Below are 12,293 nucleotides of genomic sequence, written 5' to 3'. Positions count from 1 at the left end.
AGAGAAAAACCTAAAAAAAAAAAAAAAAAAGAAAGTGAGAAAGCAAGCTGCCAGGTCTGGGACTCAAACCACGGTCAGTCATGTGGGAGTCCATCTGCCTTAACCACCACACCACCTTCTAGTCCCTTGTTTTAGTTTTAATCCAGTGCCACAGGTTATGTAGGTTGATGTGTAGTAACTTTTACAGTTCATGTTACCCTTACTTGATCAACATAGGACAAGTACAAAGGATTTTTAAAAGTTAGACTAAAAATTTGTGTAGCCACATAAATTTCATACAGATAGAACATCAATATGATCTAGTTTTCTAGACCAAGAGATGCATTGCTTGCTTTGTAGGTTTTTAAAAAGAGAATTCTAAAACATAGTCATATGCATTTTGTATACATGGAAAAACACTATTGTGTATCATATTCTGTGGAACCTTTTACTGTTTAAATGATTAAGAGATAAATTGTTTATTTTTTAGTCCATTGTAAAGAGAATTTCAAATAGGTAGTTTTTGTTTTTGTTTTGTATCTTTTTTAAGAGAGATTTTTGCTAGCCAGAGAGACAGAGAGAAAGTGAGAAATCACCCCCCACGGGGGGTGGCCTCCTCCATTTGGGCATGCAAGCACACATACCTAGTGTGTTTCAAGCCACCGGGTCCAGAATTTGAATCACAGTTAGCCATGTGGGAGCCCAGCAATGTAACCATTATGTCATCTGCCGGTCCCCAAATAGGCAGTTTTAAATGTATACTTTTGCTAGAATTGATAAAGACTTGTTTTATTAAGTTTTGATATAAGTGGATAGATACAGCATAAGAAAAATGTTGAGAATTCATGTGTCTCATGTCCAAATTTCTTCTTTTTTTTTATTTTAAATTTCTTTACTGTACATTCATCCACTGTGGATCATTACAGCATAAAAAAATGAGTTTTTCTACCCAGAATACAGTGTATGTTGACTCAGTCAAGGATATTATCATACATGTCATCATCAACAAATAATTTCCCATTTCTAGTTTCTTAAATGTTTTGCTTCCTCTTTTCTTTTCCCCGATTCCCTCCCTCTTGCCCTCTGCCATTTGCCACCCTCCTCCCACACTGTCTCTGGTATCAACAGTTGCTTGCTTAGAATTAATTATTCTCTGAACAATCTCCTTTTCCTTTGATTTATATTTTTCTTATTTTAAAAATTTTTTGAGAGGATTTTGCTATAGGGTGCGTGTGCTTGCCAGGAAGATGGAGAGAAACAGAGAGACAGAAAGTGAGAAATCACCCACCCCCCGGGTGGGGGGTGGTCACACCACAATCCTTTCTCCTCCATTCTCCTCTTGGGATCTTGGACACGCACGCACACGCGCCTGATGTGAGTCTAAGCCACTTGAACCGCGGTTGACTACATGGGAGTCCAGCGACATAGCCATTATGCCAACTGCTGGTCCTGATTTATTCTTTTCAACATAAAAATTAAGACAGTATAAAAATAACTTGGCTTTTAAAAGTTACCTTTATTTATTTACTACTATACTAGTTTGTAGGTGTGATTCAGTAAAAGTGAGAGTGACTATCAAGGTCCATTATTATTTTACAAATCCTATAACATAGATTTGTCATTATTTTACTTAATCTCATTTATGTTGCGTCAAGTAGTGACCAGTAGCTATACAGAAAAGGAGTGTATAGAATAACTCCTATTTTGCATATCAATATAGTTATCTTACTTAAATTGTATCCATTCCATAGATATTAAGTTAGGAATTTTAAAATGAAAATGAAAATTGAGAGCATTCTGAGGGGTGGTAAAAAGTTGTATTGCTATTTTTTAGAAGAATTATTTATTTAATTTTATTTATTATTATTTTTTAATTTGACCAGAGAGAGCCAGAGAGAAAGAAAGTGAGAAAGCAAGTCTCCAGGTCTGAGACTCGAATAGCTGTCAGTCACATGGGAGTCTAGCACCTTAACCACTGTGTCACCCTCCACCCCCTATATTGCTATTTTTATTCAATTTTATTCTTGGATTTATGATTTCAGCAGTTCTCTTTTATAGCATCACATACTAACTTTTTCTAAATATTGTATTAAATAGAAATATTGGTGCTATTTTTTTTTGGATAAGGAGATTTAAATAGGTTTTTCATGTTTATTTGATTTACATATTTCCATTTCAGTGATTTAGGAAGTTTCTGTGGAAAATAGTTATATAAAACATATCAAATATGATAAACAGAGTAGATGCTTTCATCAAGTAATTTTTTGTTTGCCTTTTATTTTGTTTACTTATTTATTTAGAAATATTTTTGCTCTTGAGTGTGTGTACTCTCCAGAGACACAGAGAGACAGACAGAAAGTGAGAAGTCCCCCCCAGTGGGGATGGCCATGCCACAATCCCTTTTTCTCCATTCTCCTCTGGAGACTTAGGGAATATACACACACACACACACACACCTGGTGTGAGGTTGAAGCCACTGGGTCCGAGACTTGAACCGCGGTTGACTACGTGGGAGTCTATCAACATAACCATTACTCTATCTGTTGGTCCCTCAAGTAGTTTTTTAAAAGTATATTTATTTTTTAGATAAATACATACACACACACACACACACACACACACACACACACACATGCATGTGCCCCCAACAGGGTCTTCCTTCCTTAGTACGCCCCCTGCCTCAGCCAGCCAGAATTGAGGGTGCATGTGCAAAGCCAGCGTGTACAGGGAGACCGCGGGGTGTGACCTGAGACCTTGCCATGTGGCTTCACCCTGTGGAGCGTTGCACTACTGCTGGGCCTTCGTGGCTGACCTCAGGTAGTTTTCTTAAGATTTATTTGATAAATGTTTAATTTATACAATGTGTTTTTCTTTTGCTTTAGGAAAATGATTTGAATGAGACTCTTAAATCACTCTATAACCACCCAGTACCAAAGGCAAACACTCCTGTCAGTTTGAGTGTGGTAAGTATTTAATCAGTAATAGCTTTTTTGTAGTGATATGTTTCTCATTTATGAACACATATACATTTAAGAAGTTATTTGCCAAGTCACTTTGGCTGCCAAAAATTTTTAGTCCTAGTAGTAATATTACCAAGTGATAACACTGAGACTTTCTGACATGTACAACTTCACATTAGGTATATATTTTGGTAGTTGCTAAGCTACAGTATAAAGAAATGATAAATCAAACGTAACTGAGTTGGTAGGTATACTTTGTTTATAAAGAACTTTGATGTTTAGGTAAATCCATGCATTATAAAGGAATACACACGCCGACTCTCTCCCTCAGTCACTCACTAACCTCCTAAAGTGAAAACAGTACTCGATAAAAAATAGAAAATGGCGTAGAGCATACAAGTATATATGATAAGTCTGGATAAAAGATTGCTTCTTTTGCTCCACACTGTAATATGCCTTCTAGTGTAATCATAGAACACTGGAAATGTGACCGAAGTTGTCAGAGCAGCAAGCCTGTGGTGAGACAGATTGTTTACATGGAAATGTTTCGTGGACTGCACCATATATTTCTAAAAACCCATATTTGGGGGGTTCTTCACATTTTCAGAGTTCATTATCATAAAATATGGATGTTTTCTTTAGTATTCCTTATTAATTTGTCATACTGAATGAAGTATTAAAGTTGATTTATATTAATTTTGTTTTTTTCCCAAGAAAATAAACTTTTATTAAAAAAGAAAAAATACAGTAATTCAAGAGAATGTGGAGAAAGAATAACTTGAAAGACTTGTAGTGATAGGTGTATCATATTTGTGAGATAAGGAAGTTGTTATCCTTATTATATAATTTCTCTGATAATTCCTTCCTTGCCTAAATTTCCTCCTGTAATTTAATATCAGCGTCCCCTTACCTTATTTCATTCTTTAAATTCTCAGTGTCAGCACCCAAGCTTAGGTGCTCAGAACTTCAAATACCCTTAGTCTGGAGTCTCTCCTTCCAGTCCTTTTTACGAAAGATTATCAGATTAAACTTCCTTAAACCATATGAAGTATCTTGCTACAGACCTTCTGAAGCTCCTCTGGGGCCAGCAGGTGGCATGGTTAGGGGCGCTGGATTCCCACATGACCGACCCTGTTCGAGTCCCAGACCTGGTGGCTTGCTTTCTGACTTTCCCTTTCTGTCTTTCTCAGTCTCTCTCTGGTCAAATTAAAAAAAAAAAAAAGTAATAAAAAATGGAATTAAATAAATAAATAATTCTTTAAAAAAAAACAAAAAGACAAAACCTCCTGAAGCTCCTCATTTTCTATAAAATTAGTCCAAACTGTTGGCCAGGCTTTCAGGACCATCTGTTTCTTAGCTTCAATCCAATTTTTCGTTTTTCTGTTTCATTGTATTTTCCTCTGGTCATAGTGCTCTGTTCAGATTCTTAAATGAACAACCTGCTTTTCTTTTGCAGTCAAGCCTTTTGTAGACAGAGCCTTTAGTCTAGAACTGCTAAGTTCCCACCTTTGTCAAGTCTCTTGTCGTTCAGCATGAAGTGTGCTTTCTGTCCTGCCTTCTCCGCTGCTTTCTGTCTGCATCCGCTGCTGAAGGGAATGCTTAGTCATTTGGAGACTGGGAGATGGAAAGCCACGGATGACCTAGAATTTTTAGCCCCAATCTTAAAATCTAAAGGAGACATGGTTGTAGCTATTTAAAGGGTAGAATGTAAAGAGCCTAGAGCAGAGACTGAGCTCTGAATGCCCACATAGGCTCTTTGTGAGGAGGAGACAGATTTTCTCAGTGGAAAGAGCAGGTAAGAAGAAACTCAGTCTTACAGGTTATTTGAGCCAAAGCATTGCCAGATGATGCTCCGTGGAAATGCAGAAAGGTTAAGGAAAAGTCAGGAACAAAGAAAAGCTCTGATTCCCCCGCCCCGCCCCAAAGAAGCTACATTTCTTTAAAAGTAAGGCATTTATAGAATGATTCTAACACTTCGTTAGAGAGTTAAGGAAAATAGATGTGCTAAGCAAGATAATAGAGAAAACTATTATACAGCATTAATGAGAGATAAAAATATGTTGTTTAAGATTGAATATCTTATTATCTGAGGAGTAAATAAGTTACAAAAATACACCTCAGAATACTGGGTATTGGATCACTTTACCTTTATTAAAAGGATGATAAAGATTTCTAGGCCTATTTACCTAAAACTAGAAGACTTTGGGGACCAGCAGTTGACATAATGGCTATGTCACTGAACTCCCTTGTAGCTGACTGCGGTTTGAGTCCCGGACCTGGTGGGCATGCCAAGTATGTGTGTGTGCCTGCCCAGATCCTGAGAGAATGGAGAAGGGACTGCAACATGACCATCCCACCTGGGGGGGGGGGTGATTTCTCGCTTTCTGTCTCTCTGTCTCTGTCTTTCTGGCTAGTGCATGCTCCCTAAAGCAAGAAAAAAAAAAGATTTTGTTTTTTATGGTGCCAGATTAAAATTGATGATCATAGAAGTTTTTTTCCTGATAAGTTGGACAGTGGATATCTCTCATTTCACAAAATGATAATACTTCGGGATTTTTTCTAGCATAAAATCAACAAATCAGTGTTTAAAATAATATTTATAGTTGATGTTATTCAAATATTTACATTGGATCGTATGCCTGTATGAGTTTGTCTCAACTGCACAGCAAAGGGGTGCGTAAGCTTTCCCCATGAAAGTAAAATACTCATTTTTCTCTCTCATGTATTGTAAGAACCAAGAGATATTTATTGCCAGTGAGCAAGTTCTGAAAGATCAGCTCTCTTTAGTACCGGTGAGTTGAAAGGACATTGGCTTCTAAAAATCACTATCAAATTGGAAAAAATAATGATTTCTATCACCTGTCTTTGATTCATTCTGGTATCTTGGGAAATGGTAAATTTGACACTTTCAAGAAAATTAATCATTTGGAGTATATTTTCTGTTTATACTATCTTTAAAACATAGTTGTTTCTTTTTTTTTTTTCCTCTTTAGGTTTTTGTCATAGGGCGTGTATATTCGCCCGAGAGGCGGGGGGTGGGGGGGTGAAATCACCGTCCAGGGGGAATGGCCATGCCAGAATCCCTTCTTTTCATCCTTTCAGGATTTTTGGGCACACACATGTACCCAGTGAGATTTTTCAAGCCGCCAGGTCCAGGGCTTGAACTGCAGTTGGCCTCGTGAGAGTCTAGTACCTTAACCACCATGCCACCTGCTGGCCCCTAAAGCATAGCTTTATGAAATACACTACTACAGTATTTAAAACTCTCTCAAATAAAAGTAGCTAATAGAGTTCAAATCTGTGCATATTTTCAATATTTAGTAGTAGTAATTTTAAAGTGCATTCACAGAAGATTTCTGGCACATTTTTTGTCACAAGATTTCAAGAAATCTCGTGATTTATCTATTATTCTTCCACTCTGGAGATTATATGCTATGATTGAGTTAACTAGCCTTGTTCTGACTAGTTCAGCTGTGCTGAAATATTGGCTGGAAAGTTTTTTAAATTTTTAATTATAAGATAGTATTAAGTATGTTCTTTTGTAATTAAGACATTAAAATAATTTTGGAGATTGATATGAACAGAAAATAAAGCATTTTTTGATGATTGAGTTGCATTTTGATTGCGGGTATGAAAATTTGGAAACATTGGAATCAATGAAGCCATGTGCATGATATACTATAAGAAAATATCTTGGTGAGCTGTTGCATCACTTTGAACTTCAGAGAAGCCAATTAGTATTCGTTTAGTGGACTTGTGAGGGCTATATTTTGAGAAGATGAGTACATTTTAAAGATCTTTCAAACATTAAAAATTGTTCTTTTTACTGCTTTCTAAATAATATAGTGGTTAATGTTTACAAAAGGGGTTTGTTGTGACTTAGCATAGAAAATCAGAAATCTCAATTGAATTTTTTTGTATATTCTTTGATTAGGAAACTTATTTTTCAGTCTAACTAAACTAAATGTGTTTTAGGAATATACGTACGTATATATTTTACATATTAGAAACCTTTCGTTAATGTGCTTTTTTTTCCAGCATTCCTAAACAAAATATGCTTTATACACACACACACATACACACACACACACACGTATATATATACACGCACATAATCATGGTCACTTAATAATGGGGATAGGTTCTTAGAAATGCATTATTAAACAAAAAGTTGTGTCATTGGGCAGACATTACAGAGCACACTCACACACAGATATTACACACCTAGGCTCTATGCAAGCTTATTACACTATTAAGGGACCACTGTTGTGTATGTGATTTGTCATGGACTGAAATGTCACTAAATGGTGCAAGACTGTATAAATAAATACACACAAGCACATGTGTATATACACATGCACCCACACACCTTCTGGTTTGCCTTAGCCTTTTTTCTCAAGATTCTTATTTCAGTTTTAAAGTGAAATGCTTTTGACTGCTATTTCAATTATATGAGAAAGCTATAACATTTCGTGTAAGTCTGGCTATCTCATGTAGGAATCTCTTAAATGCAACAAATCTTATGTGTCAGTCCATGGCATTTTTTAATTTAGTTGATGCATTTTTTTGTATTTTTATCCCAAATTTATATGGGACCCATGCCACCCAATTTTAATTATCTTTCTCTGCTGTGATTTATTTGTATTGATTAGCATTCCTACTTCATTGCCCCTGATGTAACTGGACTCCCAACAATACCTGAGAGTGTAAGTTTTCTCTTTTCTACTTTATTATTCTACTTATATTGTGAATTTTACTGACTTGGTCTCATTGCTTATGGATTCTTGTACAGAGATAAGGGCAATAGGGTGCATTGTAATTTTCAGAAATAATGAGAAAATAAGGAATAATGGTGTTATTGCCATCTCATCATGTATCTGTCCCCTTATAAGCTTCCTAATATTCCCTGTAGATAAGAAGAATTAAAGGCAGTGCTATGAGAAAACTGTTCTTATCATTTGGAGTTGGTAGGGCCATGTATATTCAATTAGAGCCGGAGTTCTACCTGTCTCAGGTAGAGGCACTATCTCAGGACGACTTCTGCTGGCAGGTGAGAATACTGTCAACGGGAAACGTCTTCACACCCACAGTTCCTTCAGTGAACTGACTGTAGTTACTGCAGACGTTTTTGTTTGTAACTCTGTTTAAATCTTAGATATCCTGGACTTGATTTCCTGTTTTTGATTTAAAGTAATACGTAACTTGTAAGGCTTTGTGGGTATTATAAAAAGTTTATAAAAACTGCTAAATTTGGCATTTTATTTAGAGTCTTAATCGTAGCCATTAGTAGCAATATTTTCAGTGTTTCAGTATGATGGCCAGTCCCTATTTTGTAGAAGTGTTGACATGGATAAGGCAAAGTATCAAATACACTTTTACAGAAGTGTTCAAAGAGGGAATAGTCCCTTATGTAATTTTTTTCAGCTTCGCTTGGAAAATTAAAATGAATCAGTAGAAATAATTCAAACAAAAGTGAAGGAAAAATCAACAGGGAAAAATATCCCCGGATATGCCTACTGTTTACCTCACAATTCCACCATTTTTCCAAATATGTTCTCAAACCTACTGAGTGTTTGGTTTCTAAAAGCACATGGGTGGTGAGTGGAATACATGAAGGCAGTCATCAGTCAACCAGAAGGACCATCGGTGGCGTTTTAGTCTGGATGAACCAGACAGCCCCTGTGGAGAGATGTGCCAAGATGCTCTTCATGTGGGCACAAACCAGGGCACCAAAAGACTTGGGAGATACCACAGACCCTGAGGCTTGATGGCTCTGCAGTTTGGGCCAGTCCCCATGTTCTGTCTTCCTAAAGGCTGGCTGACCATCCTTGGCTTCTATGGCCCTAGTCCCTTAACTTGAGGGTTTCTAATCCAAAGCCAAAGTGTGACTCCTATTCTCTCTCCTACTTACCGTTCTCTTACATTCACTAGCAAACAACAATTACACTGATTTAGCAATATTACTATTTCCCCCCCTTAGGTTTTTGCCATGGGGCTCATGTGCTTGCCAGAGAGAAAGAGAAATCACCCCCCAGAGGGGGATGACCATGCCACCATCCCTTCTCCTCCTGGGATGTTGAGCATGTATTCATGTGCCCAGAATGATTTTCAAGCCTCCAGGTCTGGGGCTTGAACTGTAGCTGGCCATGTGGGAGCCCAGGGCCTTACCCACCACTCTACCTGCTGGCCCCGTAATGTTACATTTTTTAAAAGGCCGTTATTTTGAAAGTTGTAAAAGAGACATACATTGTAAGGAAAAATTGCCACTGAGAATACACTTTTTTACATCTCTGTTAACACACTTTATTCTGCAAAAAGTCTCTTTTAGGGAAAAATCAAGGGCATAAACACAATGCAGCATTCTATGTTGAGAAATAATTCCCTATCTAAAAGTGAGCTTTGAGATTGTAGGGGAATATAGATGTCGCATACCATAAACGTAATTTCGAATAGGAAGAATTGAGTGGCAAGGTGAGGTGGGCTTCCAGTAGAGAAATCAGGGAGCGGACCTTCCCCCACCAGGTTGGGCCTCACTTACTGATAGCTATTGGTTCTGCTCTGCTCTCTTACTGGTTTGTCCTGATGAAGCTTCTACCTTTTGCAAATCAAAGAGACAGTTGGATTTCTTGTTTGCTTTTTTGTCCAACTAAAAGTTTTAGCTTTTAGATTGTAGTCCTCCTGACACTATAATTTCAGTTTATTATCATTATTTCATTGCTCTCTGATGTGTGTAAGTTTGATTACAGATAACTAGAAATAACAATTAATTAGAAACAAACAGTATGGAGAGGATCTGAAAGTCAGAATCAATATAGTGTATCTCAGTTTTGTTCTCACGGCAGAATGATAATTTAACATGCTAAATTGAGGAATCGGTTTAGACATTATCAAGCTACAGTTGCATGTAGTGGTATACATCATGCCTGATTTGAGGTATAAACAGGGATTTTCCTTAATTGAGACCCAAAGACTGCCTTATAAACCCACCATCGCTGGGCGCCTTGGGGGTCATGTGTAGGGCCAGAGAGTGATTTTGCCCGCAGAGTGAGTGACCAGAAAAAGCCTCCAGTAATATTTTCTGGGCAGCCATTTCTCAAAGAGCAGGTGTAAGGACCACCAGGAGTATTGGTGTAACCCTCAGTTCCTGGGGCCATACTCTGAAAATCCGGATTCAGCAGGTCTAGGTTGGGGCCAGGGAAACCAGCTGCTTTGCAAATACTCAGGGGTCGGATGTGGGATCCTCAGTTTCCCTCGGAGAAACCCTTGCCTGCAGTAGAGTTACGCGTCCAGTCCTAACAGAGTAGGACGCGTTTCCCGTGGCAGTGGGACAGTGTCACATTTAATTATGTTAATGAACCCAGTTTTCATAATAGTTCCCTTGAACTAGAAGACTTTCGGTCAATACATACAGTGTTTTCCTTTGCGTTCGCCACAAGCTGCAACTCACACAGTTATCCTTGACCTGCACAGAGAAATCTCACAGAGTATTTCGTCGCCGTGGACGTGAACAATATGCTGCAGCTGTACGCCAGCATGCTTCACGAAAGGCGCATCATCATCACCGCCAGCAAATTAAGCACTGTAAGTACTTCGCACTTTCCTTCTCAGGCGGCAAGCACTGAGTGCACACAGAAAGACCTAAAAACGCGCACAGGTTTAGGCCTGGGCTCTGTGTACTTACAAGACAATATCTACATACTATTTCTGATATATGGTTTTAATCTGCCTCTCCAAGTACAAAAGTCTGATTTCTAGAAGGTCTTCTCAGATGCATTAAGTCTGGTTAATTATTTTTTCTTATCAGGAGATGAGAGTTGTTATTTTTTTTTCCCCTCTTTTTAACTCTCCAGAGTTCATTTTAGTGACTGCTACCGTATAAAGAATTCTTAAGAGCTATTATGAGATCTTTATTATTCACTTGTGGCTTTTTCCATTGGAGCTACTTGAAAGAAATCAAGGGGCCATGAGAATAGCTGCTATCCTAACCTGGTAATAGGTAGATTCATCTCTGTTGCCAAGTAGTGGTTTGGAGCAGGGGCTATAATAGTTCTGATTTGGAGGAGCTCTTCAGACTGCTAATAACTTAAAAGTCAAAGTAGCATTTTTTATAAATCACAGGTTTTATGACACTCACTAAAATGTTCTCATGGAAGGTCTTCATTACTGTGGTAAAGGCAGTGAGAAGAAAAAGATTTTTTTCATGGGTGGGTCATAGAAAAAAATCAAAAGTATTTTGCTAGTTTTATCATTTTTTTCACCTTTAAGCATTCAAAACTCATTTTCAGCTTTTAATTTTTGATAAATATAGGTTGAGTAATCTATGAGATATTTATTAAAAATCATTATGTAATATTGCATGCTTTTTTTCTCTCTACAAATTTCTTTAACTGATTTAAAAACCTATATTTTTAAATGTTTTATTCCTCTCTAGTAGAAATAGAAACCTTATTTTATAGTATTTTGACATTTTAGAGTCGAAAGAGTTTTAGGGTTTCTCTAGGATATTTTGTCTAAGAATGTGTTTTCAGAGAGATTATATTGACACCAAGACCCAACAGCTAACTGGAGACAGGTAATGTGAACCCAGGTCTCCTGCTCCTAAATTTTGGGTCCCTTCTATTACTTTACTATTAAAAATTACAGTTTTGAGATTTTAAATTATAATATTGGTGTGCACACTCTCCCCCAAAATTGAAAATATATTTTGGATATCGAAAAACAAATTTAAGAGACATAGTGGGAAAATGACATACATAGCCGTATCAGGGAATAAATAGTGATGCTAATAATTATTTGTTTTCTTCTTATGCCTCTGAAAGAGATGTCGAGAAAATCATTCTGACTCGTCTGTTTCTTTATGTGTGTACTTTGTACTGTTTTTAAATTCCCATTGCAGTAAAGCCATTCCTCCTCCGCTGCCTCTTGCTCCTCCTCCTCACCTTTACAAATATTTTTCCTTAAGATTATAAAAGCTGTTCCTCTGAGGGCTTTGTCCTCAGACTGCACAGACTGGGACTGGACAGGGTGCGGGAGTGCCACAGCTGAACCCCCACGGAAAGGTCTGCGTTTGTGACCCTGGGCCTCCCTGTACATGCCAGGCAGATGCGTGTCTGTGACCCTGGCTGGCAGGGCAGAGGGAAGAGTGCAGCGGGAAGACCCTGTTAGGGGCAGTTGTCTCTCTCTCTGTTTTGACTTTTGTCATGGAAGAAATAAATAACATTTAAAAACAGATAAGGGGCACTATTAGTTTTTAAAAAAAGGTTGTAGGGCTAGGAACTAATCCTTTCTAGGATTCATTCATGAAATGAGTATCTATGAGTCACATACTATGTGCCAGGCACTCGCTGGGCACTA

At 37.6% G+C, this 12,293-nt stretch overlaps 1 protein-coding gene across 2 annotated transcripts in view; it reads left to right on the top strand.

Moving 5' to 3' along the window:
• DENND1B (DENN domain containing 1B) overlaps window positions 1-12,293 on the top strand; it is a 244,903-nt gene that overhangs the window by 114,512 nt on the left and 118,098 nt on the right. The window contains exons 6-9 of one of the 2 annotated variants that reach the window (XM_027774545.1): window positions 2,862-2,942; window positions 5,672-5,731; window positions 7,592-7,645; window positions 10,410-10,520. In XM_027774545.1, the coding sequence (XP_027630346.1) occupies window positions 2,862-2,942; window positions 5,672-5,731; window positions 7,592-7,645; window positions 10,410-10,520 (306 nt within the window). The remainder of the gene's footprint in view (window positions 1-2,861; window positions 2,943-5,671; window positions 5,732-7,591; window positions 7,646-10,409; window positions 10,521-12,293) is intronic. The other variant, XM_027774546.1, reaches the window with a different exon arrangement.

Source organism: Tupaia chinensis, unplaced genomic scaffold, assembly GCF_000334495.1.
Source record: "Tupaia chinensis unplaced genomic scaffold, TupChi_1.0 Scaffold000453_1, whole genome shotgun sequence".
NCBI classification, from domain to species: domain Eukaryota; kingdom Metazoa; phylum Chordata; class Mammalia; order Scandentia; family Tupaiidae; genus Tupaia; species Tupaia belangeri.
The sequence above is the reverse complement of the archived record's forward strand: the minus strand, read 5'-3'. Positions and strand labels throughout refer to the sequence as shown.